The 22,489-nt window shown below is 47.0% G+C and overlaps 2 protein-coding genes and 1 pseudogene across 3 annotated transcripts; 2 read left to right on the forward strand and 1 right to left on the reverse strand.

Annotated features, from left to right (window-relative positions):
* Positions 1 to 1,074: 1,074 nt before the first annotated feature.
* On the forward strand, positions 1,075 to 21,830 carry LOC111827437 (annotated as a pseudogene).
* On the reverse strand, positions 3,885 to 6,204 carry LOC106698338 (major allergen I polypeptide chain 2-like). The gene is made up of 3 exons (XM_014461957.2): positions 6,098 to 6,204; positions 5,408 to 5,589; positions 3,885 to 4,076 (listed from the first exon to the last, which is right to left on the reverse strand). The coding sequence occupies exons 1-3, from the start codon at positions 6,159 to 6,161 to the stop codon at positions 3,996 to 3,998; spliced, it is 327 nt and encodes a 108-aa protein (XP_014317443.1). The 5' UTR covers positions 6,162 to 6,204; the 3' UTR covers positions 3,885 to 3,995.
* Positions 9,509 to 11,026, forward strand: LOC106698339 (major allergen I polypeptide chain 1-like). 2 transcript variants are annotated; one of them, XM_014461959.2, is made up of 3 exons: positions 9,509 to 9,645; positions 9,766 to 9,953; positions 10,876 to 11,026. In XM_014461959.2, the coding sequence occupies exons 1-3, from the start codon at positions 9,585 to 9,587 to the stop codon at positions 10,903 to 10,905; spliced, it is 279 nt and encodes a 92-aa protein (XP_014317445.1). In that variant the 5' UTR covers positions 9,509 to 9,584; the 3' UTR covers positions 10,906 to 11,026. The 2 variants fall into 2 exon arrangements, with proteins under 2 accessions (XP_014317445.1, XP_014317444.1); XM_014461958.2 differs by lacking the exon at positions 10,876 to 11,026 and adding an exon at positions 10,055 to 10,108.
* Positions 21,831 to 22,489: the final 659 nt, after the last annotated feature.

Below are 22,489 nucleotides of genomic sequence, written 5' to 3' on the forward strand. Positions count from 1 at the left end.
TCTGCCTCTGTCTGTCTCTAGTTCCATACCACCAACAGCCTCTCATGTGCTGAGCTTCCCTAGCCATCCATGTCTCACTCAGAACGGACTTTGTACATTCTGTCTCCTTCACAGCACCCCTTCCACTTCCTCTGTCAGGTGGTTTCTGCCTCTCTATTAGGAAACAGCTGGCACACCTCCTGGGAAACCCCTTGTGATCTCTTTCCCTCTCCCACCTGGAAGGGAATTGGTGCCTCTGCTTGTGCTGTCCTAGCACCACGATGAGACGCTCCCTCTCAGAGCCAACCTACTGTATGTGATGTCATCCTCATACTGTCCACGCTCCTTGACTCTGGAATGTAAGGAGGGTTCCCCAACAGATCCTCTGTTCTGTGCCCAAGCACCCCCTCTTGAGTTTCCCTTTTTTAAATGTCAAGAGCTCAAGCAACAGAAAAGAACAAATTGTAAACCTGGGGTTCAAAGATGTGAAAACGTAACAGGCACAGAGACATTGTTTTCATCATTTTCTCTCTAATAAAAGTAGTAATTTGTTTCTTTATGTTGGCATCACTACTAAGTCATTCTTGTGTTGTTATTTCTTTTCAGGAGCCAGAGGAAATCAGAGCTACCACTTCTCAGCGGCTCCTGTCCGAGGCGTCCTCACTTCGGGGATGGGTGGGGCAGGGAGCTTCAGGGACTCCAGGGCTGGAAAAACCAAAACTCAGGAAGGGCTGTCGGAAATGCAGGAAGTCTTAAGGCCAGTGACAGACCCCCACAAGGAGATGAACCCTAAATGCAATGATTTGGGGTCAGATAATAGTCTACGCTCAAGGGTTTTACAGGAGCGAGTCTCTCTAGTAGGTGTTCTCCATAACAGTGATACACACAGACTAAAAGACCCCAGGAATCAAGCTGGGAAGAACCATTATGAATATAGTGAATGCAGGAACACCAAGAATTGGGATCTTGCACATGACTATGTTCATCCGAAAGCAAAGCCCTATGAGTGCACACAGTGTAGGAAAACCTTCAGCTGTACATCAGACCTCATGCAGCACCAACAGATTCACACTGGAGAACAGCCTTTTGAGTGCAGAGTGTGGGAAAACCTTTCGCCACAGTTCTGCTCTCAGGCAACACATGAAGAATCACACTAAAGAGAAGCCCTATGAGTGCAATAAATGTGGAAAGGCCATGCATCAGTCTAATTTAATTAAGCATCAGAAAACTCACACTGGAGAAAAACCCTTTGTATGCAAAGACTGTGGGAAAGCATTTTGCTACAAGTTTAATTTGGGTCAACATATGCAGATCCACACGGGAGTGAAGCCCTATGAGTGCAGTGAGTGTGGGAAAGCTTTTCGTCGCAAGTCACACCTCACTGAGCACCAGCGGATTCACACAGGAGAGAAGCCCTATGAATGCACTAAATGTGGAAAATCTTTCTCCTTCCACTCTGGTTTTGTCCAGCATGGTTGGATCCATACTGGCGAGAAACCTTTTAAGTGCAAAGAATGTGGGAAAACCTTTTGCTCCCAGTATAATTTGCGTCAACACATGAAAGTTCACATTGGAGGGAAGCCCCATGAATGCAATAAATGTTGAAAGGCCTTCGACCAAACTCATCTTGTATTCATATGACTCACACTGGATAAAAAACCCTTTAAATGCAAAGTCTATGGGAAAGACTTGCTACTACTATAATTTCAGTCAACACATGAAGATTCACTGGAGAGCATCAAGTGTAGGAAAGCTTTTATTCTCAAGTCATACCACACAACACACCAACAGATTCACATGCGATGAGCCAGTAAGTGTAGACTGGCTTTCACTTAGTGCTCGTCTTTATCCAGCATAATAGGGCTGTCACTGTAAGGAACAGTATCTTTTACTACATGAAAAAAACAACGCCTTTCCTGCCTGGCTGGTGTGACTCAGTGAACCAGGTCACAGTTTGATTCCTGGTCAGGGCACATGCCCAGGTTGCAGGCTCAGTCCCCAAAAGGGGGTGTGCTGGAGGCAGCTGATCATTGATTCTCATCACTAATGTTTCTAATTCTCCCTCTCCCTTCCTCTCTGAAAGCAATAAAAAAACACAAAAACAAAAATTTTTTTAAAAAACCTTTCCCTTGCTCTCCTGTTCCCTTTTTTAAATCCTCTCATTCATCTTGCACCTCCACAGCCTGTTTTCTCCAAGGCCGCTGGCTTCTGACAGGGCTATGAGGTACTTTCCGCTTAGTGTAAAGCTCTGGAGCCATAACTCAGTGTGAATCCCAACCCTGTAGGCTGGGAGCTGTATTGCCCTGTGCAAGTTACGAAATCTGCCTCTACTTTAGTTTCCACATTGGTAAAATGGGTAATTTAGTGCTTACTTCACAGGGCTGTTATGAGAGTAAATGGTGTGGGGACCCTACCCAGAGTACGCCGGATGTTAAAGGCCTATTTGCCATACGTGCAAAGGCAATGACAGCAGTTTTACTGTATGCACTGTGCAGTGTACCTATGTATCATGTGACACTGATGTCACTATTTTAGCAAGAAACCTCTTTTGTCTGAGTTAGTATAAAATGTGCTCCTGAACAGCAGGTGGCTGGCTGCTTTGCAATAAAGCATGTCCCACCTACCTGTGGCTGCTCTCATCTCCCAGTTCCCAGCTTCCAAGGAGGTCCCATCCCTAGCAGAGGGGCTCGGACCCAAGAAATGGCTTCATGTATGACATAAATGAGAACAGAACCTGTTTCTCCCTGAGTAGGTGTAGGTTGACAGTTGTGATCCCTGCTGATGTGGCTACTTATTATTGGTATTGTTACCACTGTCATGCCTGGATTCAAGACCTTTAGGAACAATTTTTGAAGCTTTGTGATTAAACAGCACAGATACCAGAGACAATCAAACCTGAATTCCCAAATTAGATCAGGTGATACCATTTTTGTCCATTTAAGCAATTAGGATATTTCTTTGATCTTCTTTGTTTTCATCTACAAATGATGCCTTCCAGGGAATCTGCATTTGGATGCCAGGAGGAACACATCGAATGAATCATTTTCTTCCATTTAACTTAGGACATAAAAAGACTAAGCTAGACAGCCCTAGTTGGTTTGGCTCAGTGGTTAGAATGTCAGCCTCTGGACTGAAGGGTCTCAGGTTCAATTCTGGTCAAGGGCATATGCTTGGGTTGCAGGCTCAATCCCCAGTAGGGGGTGTGCAGGAGGCAGCTGATCAATGATTCTCATTATTGATATTTCTCTCCCTCTGAAATCAATAAAAATATATTTTAAAAAAGACTAAGACGTACATGCGACATCAGCAAGACAATGGAATAGAAGATTCTAGTCTTCATTCTCACAGAAACTTCAATTTGACAGTGATCCACCCACACAAAATGCCTTCTCCAAAGCTCTGATATCCAGGTGAAAGATTCCATTACTCGGGTGGAGCATAGAAATGAGAAAAGATGATTGGAGGAGGGTAGGGTCAACAGTTTCAGTTTACCTGCATCGCCTCTACCTCAAACCTATTTGATAAGCACTGAGAGAAATCTCCATTCAAGCTCTGTCATGGGGAAGAGTGAAATGAGTGTTTGAATAAAAGCCAGAGTCAGAGAGATGCGTCTGTAGCTGTTGACAACATTTTTGTCCTTCCAGGCTAGTCAAGTCTGGGATTACATTTGTTATTTAACTTCATCCTCATACACAATGCCCATTTATGGATGAGGGAATAGCCTGAGAAAGACAAAACAACTTGTCCGAGGTCCTAGAGCTTGTCAGCGACAGGGCCTAAGCTCATCCTGGTTCTACCTGACTCCAGTCTGCATGCTTTCACCATACGTCACGCCTCACCACCTCCCAGCATCCCCTGCCAGGCCTCACGTACTCCCCGCACAGCGCAGACGCAGCACACAGATCTGAGCTGCAGTTACTTTATTAGAGTCGGCCTGATGAAGACAGCGTGGGGACAGGTGTCTGGATTCCAGCTTCAGGTGAGAATGGCAGGAAGACGGAGCTCAGAGCAACAGTTCAGTTTAGAAGTTCGGTGACATCCTTCTTTATCTTGTCCACTGTGTAGTGGATGCATTCCTTGCTGGTGGTGATAGTGCCCTAAAGAGGGAGATAACAAGAGAAGAGGACTTGAGCCCCCGGCAGGGCTATCCTATCTCCCCAGGTCACCCCACTCCTCATCCTCGGTGATTCAGCTCCATCCCCAGCAAGAACCACAGGCAAGAGGGGCTGTGATCAGTCAGGCCAGGATGATGATGGCTCCCAATTGCCCACGCACGGGTATTCTGGGGTCTCTCCTGTACCTAAGACTCTCTGTTAGGTGCATCGGATGAATGTTTATGCATGTGTTGTAAACAATCTCATGTGCCCTGTGTGCCTACATTAATGCAAGAAGTTCTTGAAAAACCTCGTTTTGTAGAGTCAGCACTTTGGGGAAAATAGAGTGAGACAGACTGTTCAAAATCGACGTAACTGTAAAAAGAGCAATAACAGACAGTTCATCAGGAGATATATCTGTGAGCAGCTACACGTAAGTAGAAGTTGCCACAGGGGCCTCGGGCACTAACACGACATAGTGGAAATTCTGGCTTGTGGGCACTGCGACAATGCAGGTGGAAGTGGGGCTCGGAGCCGGAAGAAGAGCCATCAAGGTGGGCACAAGAGGAAGTGAAACAGACCGAAAGCCAGAAGCCTTGCAAAGCCAGCGAGTCCCTTCTGGGAAGAGTCTAAAAGTGGTGCTCATTTTTTGTTTTTGTTCTTTTGTTAATCCTCACCCAAGGATATTTTTTCCATTGATTTTTAGAGAGAATGGAAGATGGCAAGTGGGGGTGAGGGGGGGAGAGAGAGAGAGAGAGAAAGAGAGAAAGGCATTGATATGCCTCCCACACGCCCCTCACTGAGACCCGGGATTAAACCTGTAACCCAGGTACGTGCTGTTGGCTGGGAACTGGACCCACAACTCTCCATGCATAGGCTGACACTCTAACCACTGAGCCACACTGGCCGGGGCAGTGCTCTTTTTTAATATTTCTAAAATAGAGCAGCAGGACTCCTACTTGTGCAGGAGCTGAAGTCTCTCCTGCCAAAGGTTAAAATTCTAATCCTGCAATGTTAGCTCCCCTAATCTGGGGGAAAATCACATGAGCTAACACATTTTCTATGTTACACTGGCATCAGTCGCCTATTTCCCAGTGTGTGAGCTAATCGGCACAATAGGGACATGCATGATAGAAGAACAGGTTGGACGTGCATGTAGCATGTGGTTGTATGTTATACATGCTGTAGAGTGGAGCTAAGATTTATGAGCTTGACTGTTTATAGCTCTTATCTGTCATGTACCCCATGATGTCATGGTCTATTTGTATGTGGCATTTTGCAATATGCTGCATGTATGTCGCCAGAGCGAGGTTGGGGGGAGGAAAGTAAATTACCATGACGATCAGATCCAAGATCTTGGATTCGATTCCCGCCTCATTGTAGCATTCCTGGATTTTTTCTAAGGCTACTTTTTCTGGTTGGGTAGCGTGGACCAGTTCGAGGCTGGCGTCCAACAGTGTTTTGCTTCCAATAGCCAACGTACCAAAGACTCCATAAAAAATAGGGCAAGATTCCACTGAAGACAAGAGACAAAAACACCCCATCAAAGGAATCACCAGGGTAAGAGGTTCCTGTTTCCCCACCACTTGGAAGTAATCACATAGCCAGTGTGTCCTGACTCACCTTCCACAGACACCTGCCCTCTCCCAGGACCGCTTACACCCCAGACAGAGCAAACATTCTCTCAGAGGCACTCCCAGCTAAAGGGAGCAGTGAGAGGGGCTAGGACTAGAGCCCCTCTGCCCCTGACCATGGCCCCAGACATCCCAGCCCTTCAAATAAGCACCACTACCCCAACCAACTCCCCCTATGTGTGCATAACTGATGACCCTCCATCTTCGAACCTCTCCCTCCATTGAAAGACTGAAAACCTGGGGCTTTCTGCAGGACTCCTGGGCAGTAATCTCCCAGCTGACCCCTAAATTTCTTGCTAGAAGCTGCCCAGAGATCACCATGGGGGGAGGGAGGGAGACAGACTAGGGCAAAGGTCAAGAGGCCATTTCTTCCCTCCTTCCTATTCTTACCCATCTGGATGCCCAGCTCTCTGGTCACCAGCAAGGCCAGCACAAGCAGTGTCCCCTTCATCATGTCAGCTGCTGGAATGCTCTGCCCAGGGCAGGGTTTCTGCTACTTTATAAACAAGTTCCTTGAGCCCATCCCACACCCCAGGAGCTCCAACAGCCTATGGGCAGGGAGCTGGCACACGTGGCCCCTCAGCCATCGGGGTGTTAAATGTGGGAAGCAAATCTGGAGAAGATGTGGTTTTACCTTTGCCAAAAACCAACCGGAGCTGACATTTCTAAATTCCTTCACTCTGAGCCAACTGCTCTGTTGTCCAGCACCAACTGTCACATCTCCTGGTCATCTTTCCCCCACACTATCCTGGCTCCAAATGCAATACTCTCCCAAAATGTAGAGACAGAAATCACAGGAGGGGTCAAGGCGGGTCTATGCCACTATAGCTAAACAAGGAATCACCCGGAAAACGGACGGGCGGGTTTAATTTCTTGAGGTGAGTATGGGGAGCTGGGCCTGACTGGAGCCCCTTGAACATCGTAGCTGCTGCAGTCGCTGGATGGGGCCCCAAGAAGGGGTGGCCACCGTCCTTGGGCTCTGAGTCACTCACTATCAGGGAAGTTGCAGGACTTGTGGCCACGTAGGTTTTCTCAGGGCTGGTAATGCTCCATTTTTAGATCCCACCACCAGTTTCCTTCTCACCCTTAAGGGGGCAGATTCCTTGACTCCCAGTGGCCCCAGCCTTGTTGCTTCGCCTCGCTGTCTCTTCCTCCAGCAGTAAACCTGCCCTAAGAGGGGCTGACTGCACAGCACGTCCAGAAACATGAGTGAGCAGGTGTGGGCTGTGCAGTTTGTCTCTGTCAGACAGACAGAGGTGTCCACAGCCCTACAGGCCACTGTGGGCTAGACTTCTACAGACTAGAGTGCCAGTCAACCAGAGGTGGCACGCAATCTGCTCAAACTCTCAAGGTTAAACTGAGCCTTCTACTCTAGGAAAATCGTTTGTTGGCATTAACAAGTTGAGACAGTTCATGAAAAGTCAGCAGGAAGAAACCTGAGAAAGCTCCCAATGGCCAAATCTGGAACAATTTGAACAAAAAAATAACAGTATAAATTATAGTCCAAATATAAAGTAATAGATGTGAGTCCACCCTGATGTAAAGGATTGAATAAATAAAGCAATGGGGGAGAAGAGAAATGCTCCCTACAGAAGACTCCAAGCAATCCACAGACCCAGGCCCAGGAGGTGGCGCCTACCACCCTCACCCCCTTAAGAGGAGCCAGACTGAGTGACTCATTTCCATAGAAAAGAGTAGGGAAAGGGGAAAACAGTGCAGAATCCTGGCAAAAATGACATTATCAAGTGACCAAAGCTAAAATAACCAGTGATAAGACATTGATACTACAGATGCCCGGATGCGATGTGACAAGAACGGCCCGTCACCTCTGTGCTGTCTTCCCAAGAACCCAAAGTCCAAACCCCGGTCTAAATTGTGAGGAGAGCAGCAGACAAACTCAGCTCTGGAGCCACTCCACACTACCTGGCCAGTGCGCCTCATGACAGCCAAGGCCATGACAAGGAAACAAGTGTCCCCACCATCTGGAGGTGTCTCAGAGGGCCTTGTGGCACCCACCCTGGGGCTGGGCGCCATCAGCTCGCAGAGCTGGGGGGAGGACTGCAGGAACTCCCTGTGCAGGACCGGACATGTGGTTCTCGCCCAGGTGTCCCACCACACGGAAACTGCTCTGGGTAGAGAAAGAGCCACCTGTGCAGCCGAGGGCATGTAGTGTTTACTTTCTCAGCTAACAGGTGCCCAGGAGCCTCCGAGGGACATCAGTGACCTGAGCCCTCATGGGGTGATCTTCAGAGGGACAGGCCCTTGGCCTCAGTAGCCATGGCAAGGAAAGGCTCTGTGGGGGCCAATCCACAGCTGGAGCTCAGTACTTGGTGCCTCTTTGCCAAGAGCAGTTACCGGATATGAATCCTGTTTGGCATAGGGTTCTGACTGGGGTCAGAAAACATGTCCTGTCTTCAACTCTGGGCTTCAGCAAACCTTATTCCAGCAAAAAGCTCCTTAATTCTGACTTATCAAAACATTTCAAACCTTTATCTTATTTAATTAATCCCAGGCAATGTTCATAAGCACATATATAGCAAATATAAGTGAAGTGTTCCTACTTATATAGATTCCAGAGACATGAGCTATTCCTTCCATTCATCTAATAAACATTGGTGAAGCACCTACTGTGTGTCAGCCCAGGTCCCAGTCTTACAGATGTGGCAGCACGCACAGCAACGCCCTCACATTCTTGGTGCTCATCAGACATCTAAGAGGGAGTGGAGGACAAGCCACAGTGACAAGAAGTGCTATGGAGGAAGATAAGTCAGGGAGAACAGAGTGCTATGGTAGAGGGTCCCCTTTTATAGAAGGGGCCAAGAGTGTGGGGGAGTCTCTCTGATACGGTGACAGTTGCAGCGACCTGAGGAATTGGGCCATGAATCGTGCTGCACTTGGAGAAAGAGCTTTGCAGGCAGCGAGGGCGGCCCCTGCAAAGGGCCTCTGCAGGACACTTGATAAGGCCCAGAAGCAGGATGGGGGCAGTGAGGGAGGAGAGAAGCACAGAGATATGTTTAGAGAGGCAGCAGGGCAGGGAGGAGGGGGCAAGTGTACAAATCACACAGGGGTTGTGGGCCACAGCGGGCGTGGCTTTTCCTTGGGTTGTAGCTCTAGACTAGAGAAATGATATGTGAGCGATACAGAGAAACTCAAAAGAGGCAGCTTGGGAGGGGGATGAAATTTCTGTCAGATTGAGGTGCTATCAAAGTAAGGAGGTGGCAGACTTGGTCTACAGACAACTACGACTTCTGGTTCTGGGCCAGCATGTAGGGGTGGATTCAAGGCTCAGAAACAGATTCAGGGGACTGGCCCAAGGGGGGCCACTGAGCATGTCAAGGACATTGTGACAAGAGCAAGGGAGGCAGCAGTCACCAGAGAGCCTAACCAGGGGCCTGTGCTCTGGCCTTCTCTTGACCGGTACTAGCTGTGAAGCCAGCTAAGCACTGAGCTTCCTGAGAAATCCTTAGGGGGGACCAGACTGCCGTCAAGGACACAGGCAGTTGTGACAGGCTGACACTGGGCATCCCTCAGGAGGCCTGATTTGGGGACCTTTTTGCCCCTTTTCCTAGTCAACCTAGGAAATTTCAGTTCTTAAGTTTTCAGTGTCAGCTGACCTCAGACAGCCCTGGAGGGGGGGAAGGGAGGCTGAGCCAGTGCCCTTTGTTGACTCAGTGACTTAGGATTTCTTCAAAGTATACACTTCCCACCTCCACAGCCCCAGGGAATTCCAAGCTATGGCCTGGGAATGGCGTTGGCAGAACCTCCTGGAAAAGGAGGCATCAGATACAGGCCCCTTCCGTCCCCGCTCCCCTTTGTGGGGCCAACAGCAAGTATAAAAGGGCTCCAGGGTAGGTAGGGAGCACCAGCCAACTGCACCATGATGGGGGCCGGTGCCCTCGCGCTGCTCTGGGCTGCCTCCCTCCTGATCTCCAGCGGAAGTGTGTTCCTGGGGACATGGATTCTCCGGGGTTTTAAGGCCTCCCGGGCAGTCCTAAGCATGTCGGGGTGTAAGGGAAGAGTGTGTTTTCATGAGTGTCTTTCATTGCTTTATGTTTCAGATTGTGACATCTGCCCAGCCGTGAAAAAAGATGTTACCATATTCCTGACGGGAACCCCAGAAGAATATGTTGCACAAGTGGAAAAATACCAAAACAACTCTTTAATATTGGCCAATGCCAGGAAACTGAAGGACTGCATTGATCAGAAATTGACAGAAGAGGATAAGGAGCATGCCGTCACCGTGCTGGTGGGTCTGGCTGTGTGTGTGTGTGTGTGTGTGTGTGTGTGTGTGTGTGTGTGTGACTGAGGCCTGTCTGGGGTCTGCTCAGATCTCTCCTCTCCATATAGCCCTTCCCTGAGAAACAAGGAGGAAAAAGAGCTCCCTGAATGAGGATGTGGAGAGGATGCGCGGGCACCAAAGGTGTGTGGAAGGGCCAGCTGGGAAGGCTCAGTCTAGCCCTTGAGCTCTTGGGCTGGCCCTGACCGCTCGCATCTGCCGGGCCACAGCCTAACACCCTCCAGGCCCTCCTGACTGTGTGACACCACGTGGCCTCAGTGTCAGGCCCTAACTCAGCCTCTCCAGCTCACCAGCCTGGATCTTCAAACCATTAGCATTGAGTCCTTTACCTTAACTCCTCAAGTCTCCGACTCCATTCCCACTAAAACCCTCATTTCCTTGTTCTCTGGATCCCAGAGGGCCCTTCTGTACCTCAAATGCCAGGAGAGGAGGCACCTTCCAAAAGCCCCTTCCAACCTCCCAACTTCAGGTTGCCCCAAGTCATGATGGAAACGCCACGACTTTAGCTGCAAGTGTCCACAGGACAGGAGATCAAAGTAGACTGGGCTCCTCATTCCTGGAGACTCCCAGGTGCACTTGGACCCACCAGGTCCTCCTCAGCAGCCTCTTCCTGCTCCACCCAAGACTGCCCTCCATCTCACCACGGTGACCCTTCCTCCTCTCTCTGTTCCATCGGCGGAAGCTTCTAGGCACATCCTGGGATTCTCTTGTGGGGCAGGAGGTAGGGAGGAACCCACTTTACCTGCTCAGATCCAGGGGTCACCCTTCAAACAGGCCTGCAGGTCCTCCTCAGAGGGCCCAGGGCGTGTCCCCTGCAGCTTGGTGTCTTCTACCCCTGAGGTCACCAGGTTTCCTGACTTTCTCTTTGCAGAATAAAATATACTCAAGTCCTTTATGTTAATGGAGCCATCCTTGCCAGGAGCCCCAAGGAAGCTGCTTGCCTGATCATTAAGGAGTCTCTGCAACCGCCATGTCCACGTGTCTGCCTAAAGGATTCCAGCAATAAAAGCTTTGCAATTCAAGCGAGAGTGCTTGCTCCTTAGAGACTGGGCTTTGGGGAGGGGGCAGCACAGTGGGGACCACTTGTGTGACACAACTGCAGCTGGATTTGAGTGCTGTCAGATGTCGTTCCTCCACTAAATTCAATGTAAGGGGGAAGGGGGGTGATGACTAGCACAGCTTCTCGCGTCTGTGGACCAGGATCCACTGGTCACATGCACTACCTACCAGATTTTAGCCTCCCAGCAGCCTTCAGAGATGGGAGTAATCATCATAGTCTTACAAGGGAGGAAGCTGAGGCTCAGAGATGTAACGTGTCTGCCAAAGACCACAGAGCTCCTGGGCAGCAGAATGTGCTGCACCCCCTCCTGCCCGTCCTCTGCGGGGGAGACAGGCAGGGGAGCTCACCTCGTGGCTGTCCACATATCGCAGTCCCTCACTGGGCCTCTGGTTCCAACCTATAAAATGGGAATATTGTACCTCCCCTCTCCAGGGCCTCATCAGTGGGTGAGAAGGGGCCCCTGTGAGGAGAGAAAGAGCAAAGGGTCAAGTGCTGAACCTGGTCACTTCTTGTGCCTCAGTTTACCCACATGCCAGCCAGCCCCCCAATTGCAGATTCTGCTGCCCCCAAGTCAATACCCTACAGGTTGGGTCTAATGCTCAGAGTGGGGTCCAGGGTCCTGGAGCTTCAGACGCCTCCTGTGGCTCTGCTCCATGACCATGACGAGGCCTCTCAGGCCCATGCTACCCTGTCGTTTCCTCTCTTATTGCTCCATCCGACTGAGAGCTTACACCACAGGGCTCTCCCGGGAGGAGTCGCTAAGAGCTTCATGGTGGGGAGGCTCAGAAGAGGCCCCCAGAGGTGATCCAGAGCAGCCATTTCCCTCCTTGTGCTCTGAGGGCTGCAGGAGTAAGACCTGGCTCTTGGTCTGTGCCCACCGCTCGGGGTCGGGGGGGGAATTCTTCAGAAAGGGATAACTGCCTCTGAGAGCTGAGGAGATGGGGGGCATGTGCAGGTTATGGGGCAGAGATCCTTCTCATCACCCTCCCATGTGACCCGGGACACGTGTCCCACCACTCTCCCAGTCTACAGATTTAAAAGTTCCAGGCCTTCTAAAAGAGCGGCACCCGCATGAGTTGGGTGGGTCTTACAATGTCTTAGATAAAGACTCCCCCTTGCCTGTGGAGAGTATATGGGTGTCATGGGAACCCGTCCAAAGAGGAGGAGGCGACGAGTGATGGGCAGTTTATCCTCACTGGGACACTTGGCCGTTACTTAACTCCCACAGACCTCCCTAGGCCCGTGGTCGGCAAACTGCGGCTCGTGAGCCACATGTGGCTCTTTGGCCCCTTGAGTGTGGCTCTTCCTACACCTTAGGAGTACCCCAATTAAGTTAATAACAATGTACCTACCTATATAGTTTAAGTTTAAAAAATTTGGCTCTCAAAAGAAATTTCAATCGTTGCACTGTGGATATTTGGCTCTGTTGACTAATGAGTTTGCCGACCACTGCCCTAGGGAATGCTGTGTACAGAGACATCTCAATATTGTCCATGTGCTCCCTTCCCTCCCTCTGCCTTCCTCCGACCTGTAGAATCTCTATCTAATCTGGAGGTGGGGGTGAGGGAGAGATTAGCATCAGATGCCCTTCCAACCCTTTTACTGTCTGGCATCTAAACCTTAGATGCTTAAAAGGTAAATGTCAAAAACTGTGGATTTTTACCTCTGATTCTAACATGAATTTGCCTCTGAGATCATAGAAGTCCTGCCCATCTCCTGCTAGGCCCAGCTCCACCTGACTTCACCTGAAGCTGTGGTAGACAAGCCTGTATGGCAGACATCTGCCTCCTCAAACACGTGCATTTCTCTTTACTGCTTAGTGGCTTTCTCCAGTCCCTGGGAGCTTGTTGAATGTTGTTGAGCTCACTCTGAAGTGTGGGGGAGTTACTGTCACAGGGCGACCCTCTAACATTACCCCAGCCTCCCTGACTTCTGCTGGGTCAGCTCCGAGGTGAGCTCCACAGTGTCTCTGAGAAGGTGCCTAGTGAGTTTGAGCCCCAGTTGCCCAACCCCGTGGCCTTTTCTCACTTTCCTATTTCATTTCCTCTTGAGCACCCTGAGATCACTTCCCAGATAAACTGCCTGCCCCCAAGTCCTTCTGTCTGGGTGTCCTCTGGTCGAAACCCAGACTAACATAGTAACCTGTATCCATCTGCCTGATCAGGAAGGAAAGGCAGGCTAGTGAAAGAGGCTCAGTGAAGGCAGCACGAGGAAGGAGTGGGATACACCAGGTGACTCTTCAGAAGTACCATCCATCCTTCACAGACAGCAGGGAACCCCAGTGGAGTAGGGTGGCACTCTCTTGCCATTTATTTCTCTAGGGACCTTGCACTGCTGAATTCTCAAACTGCCCTGACAAGGTGCTTTTGTCAGGTGCTCCAGCACATGGGAATCAATGGGGGATTTCAGACACAAGTAGACACTGCTGAATTTGATTGAGACCAGGGAGTCAGGAAAAGATAGAGAGATGAAAGGAAATTCTGGGTGCTAGTACAGAGGCATCGGAACTGAGACAAGCTCCCAACTTCATTAAAAAAAAGAAAAAGAAATGAGACACCAATTGCCTTCAGAAATAAAAGAAATGATGTCTTTATTATTCTACAATAAAAATAATAACTAGATGCTATGAACAAATGTCAATACATTTGATGGCTTAGATGAAATGGACAACTTGCTTAAAGATGCAAATTACAAAACTGACTCAAGGCAAAAGAGAATATCGGAATAGTCCTATATCTGTTAAGAAAATTAAGCTTCTAGTTAAAACTTCACATATAGAAAGCTCCAGCCTTATAGAGCTTTACTGGTGAATTATATCAAACACTCAAAAAAGAAATAATAGCAACCTTATATTAATGCTTTAAGAAAATGGAGAACAAAGAAATTTCCCAACTGATCTCTTGAAGCTAGTATCATCCTCATAATAAATCTAGACAAAATTATTACAAGAAAACTATAGACCAATACTCTTCATAAACATATTCACAAAAATTCTTAACAAAATATTAGTAAATCAAACCCATCAACACATAAAAAGGGTGTTACATTATGACAAGATGCTGTTTATCCTGGGAATGCAAGGTTGGTTTAACATACAAAATCAATCAACGTAATCTACTACATTAAGAATAATAAAGTCTGCTGGCGTGGCTCAGTGGTTGAGCATCAACATATGAACCAGAAGTTCATGGTTCAATTTCAGGCCAGGGCACATACTCAGGTTGTGGGCTCAATTCCCAGTGTGGGGCATGCAGGAGGCAACCCATCAATGACTCTCGCTCATCATTGATGTTTCTCTCTTCCTCTCCCTTCCTCTCCAAAATCAATAAAAAATATTTTTTTAAAAATGTCTCTAACTTCTGCCACCATTTTCTCTCCTCCCAAATGGCTTTTGCTACTATCACTCTACCAACAGCTCCCTTTGTTCTCACTAGATCAATGAAGAACTTTCAGTCCTCTTTTCAACCTCCGGTCTACTTGTCTCCTCTCTTCTTATTGAAGTCCTCCCCCTTGTCTCCCACAACCTCACCTGGATTTCCACCTATCTCTGTAGCTGTTCCTCCTTACTCTCATTCACAGGCTAATGCCACAGCCTGGATGGCCATGCAATTTACACCGCCATAGAAAGGCACCCTTGACACAGTGGGCATCTCTCTTACCAGGCACAGTGGAACTTTGTAATGGGCCCCCAATCACGTTGAGATCCTCTGAATACAAGGATTATAGAGAACATAGAGTTTCCATGGACTAGAAGAAACTTTCCAATGTTTTCCCCAAAGCAGAATGTCTTCCTTACTGACAGGCTCCTCTCATTACTCCTTCTGTTTGGCAGACATGTGTTTCCTCCCTGACTTTGGCAAAGAAAAGGAACAGGTTTATCCTAATGAGCTGTGTCCTAAGTCCTCGATATCTCTGCTTATTGCGGTTGCTCTTTTGTTGAACAGTGTGTGTGGCTAGGGTACACAGTCAAAGGGTTGTCCCTGGATAACATTTTATTTAAATGAGAAAATCTAAGCACCATGTCCTCAGCTTGAAGTGATAAAGGTTTCCTCTTTCAAACAATGATGATGTCAGCAACTAAGTAATTCCTAATCACTGTTGGCAAACAGGAGACTGTGCTGAGACCTGGGGCTTCATCCTTGAGGGATGCTGTCTTTAATAGATGAGCGGATGGAAAATGAGCTGAGGTGTCTTAAAAGCAAGTCTATGTATTACTCTATCACAGGAATGTTTCTTTGCTATTTTGAAAAAGGTATCAAACTATTATAGTATACAGAGAGTATAAGTAGGTTCCCTATCTGTATCTTGAGAAAGCTGTAAATTGTGCTAATCTGCTTCTTTACTGCTATCCAGAAAGACTTATTTCTGTTAATGGCATGGTAAATCAGGAGACTTGTTAGTGAAACTGCTTTGAAAATGGGTCTTGAAAATGAAAGCTATAATATTTGTCAGATTTCCACATTCCCTCTTAGCAACAAAGATGGTAACCGTAACATATTTGCTAAATTCCATCACTTACAGTGGTTCTCAACCTTCCTGATGCCGCGACCCTTTAATACAGTTCATGTTGTGGTGACCTCCTAACCATAAATTATTTTTGTTGCTACCTCATAACTGTAATTTTGCTACTGCTATGAATCGTAATGTAAATATCTGATATGCTATATGTGTTTTCCGATGGTCGCGACCCACAGGTTGAGAACCGCTTAATACATTTAAGAAAGTTTAATACATTCATGCTGCTTGAGATATGGGATGCTAAAGAAGGCACACACATAAATCAAGGGTAAAAACATTAAACCAAATCCAAAGATAGATACTATGCCTGGAAATTCAGACCTGATTTCAGGGTTAATATTCTGTTAGATTTGAATGCCATCACTTACATGCTTAAAGGACCTGCTCAGCCCTGACTGGTTTGGCTCAGTGGATAGAGCGTCGGCCTGCAGACTCAAGGATCCCAGGTTCGATTCCGGTCAGGGGCATGTACCTTGGTTGCGGGCACATCCCCAGTGGAGGGTGAGCAGGAGGCAGCTGATCGATGTTTTTCTCTCATCGATGTTTCTAACTCTCTGTCCCTCTCCCTTCCTCTCTGTAAAAAATCAATAAAATATGTTTTAAAAAAATAAATAAAAGGACCTGCTCAGCCTCCTTTGTGGCCCCCAGGCGAATTCCTAATGAGAGTGTGATCTTACCACTCCCGCCAGCCGCCTGCCCTGGACCTCCAAGTCAAATGACTTCAGCATCCTCTTCACAAAGAAACTCACTGGCTTCCTGCGCAGCACAGAACAGGCCTCAGGTGCTCTCCTGTTATTTATTGAAAACCCTTTCTAGAGGAAAATAATTCAAGAGGTGCTAAACTCAGTCATGATCAGAGAAATGCATTTGAAAAAATTATGTAATAATAGCTTGGCAAATGTTTAAAGTGCGATAATACCAAGCGTTGGTGATAGCATGAGGAAACAGGTACTTTCATACAACGCAGAGGGACAGGTGGTTTGGTACAATCCCTTTGTAAGGGGAATTTGGCAGGATCTTAAAAACACACATATGTACATACATACACAAATGTCATATCGTATGCATATACATGTATGTACACAACATACATGTATGTTACTTTTTCAAATCTACCTAGAAAAACTCTTTTACATGTGCACATGACAACAGGTAAAGAATGCTCACCCTAGGATCATTTTTAGTAGTGAAAACAATAAGGAAAAGGTTAAATGAAGTGACTTATGGTAGACCCATACCATGAAACTGATACAGAATTAAAATGAACGACGTATTTGCACACCTATGAACATGGGAAGATGTCTAAAGTACATCGCATAGTGAAATGGTAACGCTGTTGACATCTAAGAATAGGAGAGGGGACAGATCAGGGGGTAGTTGAAGCCTTATCTGTGATTATTTAATTTTTATTTACCCTCTGGCTTAGATTTCTGGCTTAAAACCTCAGTTATGCCACTCACTTCCTGGGTGAGGCCTGTGCCTCAATATTCTCATCTACAAAGTCGATGGCACAGCCAAAACGGGGACAAATGGCAGTGCCTGGCCCTTGGTAGGTGCTCACCGAGTACTAGAAGCCTTTCCCTTGTCACCTTTCCAACATCATCTTACAAATGAAATCAACATTTTCATAACCTCAAGGCTGGAGAAAGAACTTTCTTTGTGGTGGCTTTTCTCATGCTCCATTTACTGCCCTTTCAGTTTGTGTCCACAGGTTCTTCTTACTCCCGTTCTTCTCAATCCCTCTTGCGTTATCTTTTGCGCATCTGCTGTAAGAATTCAGCTCTGATAGCATTGTGGGAAAGCATAAGGCATTCAGTGACAATGTTTTGCTAGGTCTCCACATAACCAAATGAGATTATATCTGAAATTCCCTAGAAAGTAGACAAAGAGATATCAAAGGCTGTTAGATTTTGCTTAACAGAAATACAGGGAGATGGAAATTATACAAAATGAGCTCCATTGCTTCAAAGAAGAAGAAAGTAAATCATTTCATGTAGGCAATAATTCAGCAGTCCTAACAAATCAGAACGGCAGAGAGAAAGAAGGGGTTGATGGAGCTACCCCATCTCACTTTATTTTGCAAAATGAGGAAACATATGCAAAAAGGTCCCAGGATTGTCCAAAGTCAATGAGCTAGTCAGCTGAAGACCAGAGTAAAACTCTGGAACTTTTTACTACATTCTTCCCTTCCCTCCCCAATTTGCCTCTTGCCTAGAGGTCAGTGAGATTTGCATTCAAGAGATACTGTAGCCCTGGCCTGATCTCAGTGGTTAGAGCATCAGCCCATGCACTGAAGGATTGCAGGTTCAATCCTCAACCCCCGTCAGGGTGAGTGCGGGAGGCAACCAATCGATGTGTCTCTCTCACATGAATGTTTCTCTCTCTCCCTCCTTCTCACTCTCTCTAAAAATCAATGCAAATATATCCTCAGGTAAGGATTAACACACACACAAAAAAATAGATACTATAATTAGGGAATATGCTATCTCCAGTTAACAGGTTGATCCTGGATAATAAGCAATTCTCTTTGGTCATTTTAAGAGAAAAAGAACACAATTTTAAAATGACCCAAGATAGTCCAACCAGAATGGCCCAATTGGTTGAGTGTCATCCTGTGCACCAAAAGGTTGCTGGTTCTATTCCCAGTCAGGGCACAAACCTGGGCAGGTTCAGTCCCCGATCCAGGCACATACAGAAGACAACTGATCGATGTTTCTCTCTCACATTGATGTTTCTCCCTTCTTCTCACTAAGTATGTATGCAATAATTAGGGTGAGGATTAGATAGATAGATATGTATGTATGTATAAAATGACCCAAGATAGCCCTAGCCAGTTTGGCTCAGTGGATAGAGTGTCGGCCTGCGGACTGAAGGATCCCAGGTTCAATTCCGGTCAAGGGCATGTACCTTGGTTGTGGGCACATCCCCAGTAGGGGGTGTGCAGGAGGCAGCTGACCGATGTTTCTCTCTCATTGATGTTTCTAACTCTCTATCCCTCTCCCTTCCTCTCTATAAAAAAAATCAATAAAAACATTTTAAAATAAATAAATAAATAAAATAAAATGACCCAAGTTAAAGCTGACTACATGTGTTAAGTTTGGAAGAACCTAAATAGAGTTTATTAAATTCCCCAAGAATCATTGCTGTTGACCAAGTTGCATATATTTACTCTTTGACTGTTTTTCTCCACACACAAAATACTTCATTATGGCTTTGGAGGGGTAAAATCTTGAGATTAATTATTCCTTTTGATACCATTGTAATTAGCTAGTTATTAATAATAGAAAAGGAGAAAAAGGGGGGAGGGTAGACATTGTAGGCATGTCATTTGGGCAGCTTCACCAACAAGCTGCAACTTCACACTCCAGGGATTCAACAAAGGGAAGTTGGGGTGACTAGGGAAGGTTCTGTCCATCACATCTGGGGACAGAGATCATTGGCCAGAATGGATGTGGTCACTGCAAGGAAGTGAAGATTTGGGAATGCATAATTCCCTAAACAAAGAAGTTCTCTCTGGGCTCTCTTGTTGCTCACCTGGCTCTTGGCTCTTGGTTCTCATATGTTCGCCTGTGTGGCCCACACATGCCGATCTCCACACGCAATGAACTAATGGACTGCAGTGGAGAAACACAAGCTAAGCTAGCCTGATGCTGGGCTGGACCTGGCTCCAACATGGAAAGGAGACTCTGGATACTCTCTGGGGCTCGACTGAAGCCCCAGCTACACTCTTTCTATGGCTGGACTAAGGGAAATGGAACTCTTGAAACCCAGGGGTGTAATTCCATGGAAATAAACCTTTCTACCACTTCATCCTCCCATGGGGGCCTCTGGAAATGCTTATTCTAGCGGTACTCCAAGAACCCCATTCCAATGAGCAACCGATGGAAGATGAGCCCCTCTCCTATCCTCTAACACTTTCACCCTTTACAAGAAACAAAGAGTATCCTCTCTTCTAACAAAACATAAAGCCTTTAACTTAAGGGTTATCCTTAGACCCACAGGAGGGGTCTCCAAGATAAGAGGTCAATGGGTCCATCTTCCAGGGATCCTTCGCACCAAAATCAAGATATGATGTCATTTTTACCTAGATGGTTTTGCTCTCCTGTTTCTTCCTTATATTTATTTTTTAAAATTTTATTTTATTGTTTAAAGTATTACAGATAGCACTACATATGTCTCCTTTTTTTTCTCTCCCATTGACCTTCTCCTGGCCGCCCCTATCCCCCTGCACATGCCCTCACCCCACCCCACCCCCAGTCTCTTGTGTCCATTGTTTATGCTTATATGCATGCATACAAGTCCTTCGGTTGATCTCTTACCTCCCTCCCCTGCCTTCCTTATATTTAAGTGTTAACTCCCACTCATCCACTCCAACTGGGCCCTTGGCCCCTACCCTTGACCTGAAAATCCTCCACTTTTCTCACGCTGCCCTTCCCAGCTACCAGACCTCTCCCTGCTGATCTGCTGCCCAAACTGCTAAAGAGAATGATCTTGCAACCTCAACCAACAAACACCCTATTTTGTTTGCCCTGCAAAACAACTAAAAAATGTCAATTGTTCTTTCTCTTTTGGGCAAAAATATGAGGCCATTATTTCAAAAAGATTAAACAAATAAAAGCAATTATAATAACAGGTTACTTAACAATCTGGCTAATTCTTTCCCTTTTACATGGCATTTGGAACATTGGTTGTGTGGATAAATCTGGCAATGTCTGCTGTCAATAAAGGCAATTTAAGTTTTTTGTTTAAAAACATGTTCTCAAATCCAAAAGAATATACTTGAAACTAGATGTTACTTATCATTTGGACTAAAAACTTTATTGGTCTTGCTCTCTCAAAGACAGCTACTTCTGCCCTGGCTGGTTCGGCTCGGTGGATAGAGCGTTGGCCTGGGGACTGAAGGATCCCAGGTTTGATTCTGGTCAAGGTCACATGCCTGAGTTGTGGGCTCAATCCCGGGTGGGGAGGTGTGCTGGAGGCAGCTGATCAATGATTCTTTCTTATCAATGATGTTTCTCTCTCTCCCTCTCCCTTCCTCTCTGAAATCAACAAAAATCATTTTTAAAAAATGATATATCAGCTGAAAATTTTTTAAAAAGACAACTAATTTTTCTCCTACCTCTAGTTGCCTTGGATTTCACCCTCAAGATGTTTGCTACGTCCACATCTCATCAGTCTTTGCTGGGACATAGTAGAGAATATCATAGCTGGCAAGTTTCACCTTATTACCTATACGCTGTGCTCCTCAGTTGTGCTTTCCTATGTCATAATGCAAGCCTTTGTCTCTATGGATCTAAAACTTCCCGGCTGGAGTTGAAAAGGCACATGAGAACCCATTGAAGGGGAAAACCTTATGAGTGTTGTATTTGTCATGCGCGATTTACCCAAAGTGGTACCATGAAGATGCACACTTTACAGAAGCGCACAGAAAATGTGGCCACATCTCACCGTTCCCCTGTGACAATGCCAGAGCAGAGGAAGTGATTGGGTGTCCACTTGCGAAAGCAGCGCTCCCACACTGAGCAAGGCAAGGAATGCCCATACTGCGAGGCTGTGTTTCACGAGCGCTCCGCCCTCACTCAGCATCACAGTCACACAAGAATGAGAAGCGCTTTCCGTGTGATTCCGTCTGCAGACAGGAGAGGCACATGATCATGCACAAGCGCACCCGCACGGGGAGAAGCCTTCCGCCTGCAGCCACTGCGACAAGACCTTCCGCCAGAAACAACTCCTCGACATGCACTTCAAACGCTATCACGACCCCAACTTTGTCCCTGCGGCCTCTGTCTGTTCTAAGTGTGGGAAAACATCCCCACGGCGGAATACCCTGGCAAGACATGCTGATAATTGTGCTGGTCCAGATGGTGTAGAAGGGGAAAATGGAGGTGAAACAAAGACCCTCCGACAGCGAAAATGCTGAGCCAGACCTGGATGACACCGAGGATGAAGAGGAGTCTGCCGTGGGAATTGAGCCTGAACCTCTGACCCCAGCCCCACCACCTGCCAAGAAGCTGAGAGGACCTACCCTCCACCCCACCCCACCCCACCCCCGGCAGCCCAAACAGACCCAGCCAGCTCTCATCCAGGTTGAGGATCAGAATACAGGTGCAATTGAGAACATAGTAGTTGAAGTAAAAAAGAGCCAGATGCAGAGCCCGTGGAGGGGCAGGAAGAGGAGGCCAGCCCGCTGCCACAGCCCCCAACGGAGACCTCACCCCGAGACGATCCTCAGCGTGATGGACCGGTGATGGCAGGGCCTTGTCTTCAGCAGGACTGCTCAGGGCTGTTTAAACGGCCTGCATCTTCGTTTTTCTCCCTTTTTTCTTTTGTCTTTGGGAAAAGCACCACTTTACACCGTTTTACCAAACATACCGAGAACTAAAACTTCAAGGATGATGTTAGGAAAATGCGATTTAACTAGAACTTGCCGTCGGCAAATCATGAAATGTTCTGAGTCCCTGCGGGTTCACCAGGAGGTGCTGAGGGCGGGGTTGACGCCTAACTGGTTTCTTAGATGGAAACAGACATTGGACCCTCCTCTGGCTGCGGTGAACTACTCCAGGGCAGCCCCCGCTTGCCCAGAGTTCTGTGGTCTTCTTCCCAGGAGAGTTTTTAATCGTAAATGCAGACTTGGGAAGGACTTAGACTTTTAAACTGGTTTTTGCTTTTGCTTTTTGCCTGACTCCCTTTGCACACCAATAATAGGGCACGCTGCGATCAGTTTTTGTCCTGAAGGCTTTGCCTCTTTCTTGGCAAAGTTTCTGGTATGGTCAAGCTTGTAAATAACGATTTTTACATTTTGATCTTTTCCATTAATTAAGAGGTTGAAAAGAAGTGCAGTGTAAGAAAACCCAGCATTTTAATCACTTGCAAATTAAGTTACTACAGACTGTAGTGTGTAAATGTT

Source organism: Myotis lucifugus, unplaced genomic scaffold (genome assembly GCF_000147115.1).
Source record: "Myotis lucifugus unplaced genomic scaffold, Myoluc2.0 scaffold_164, whole genome shotgun sequence".
In the NCBI taxonomy this organism is placed as follows: domain Eukaryota; kingdom Metazoa; phylum Chordata; class Mammalia; order Chiroptera; family Vespertilionidae; genus Myotis; species Myotis lucifugus.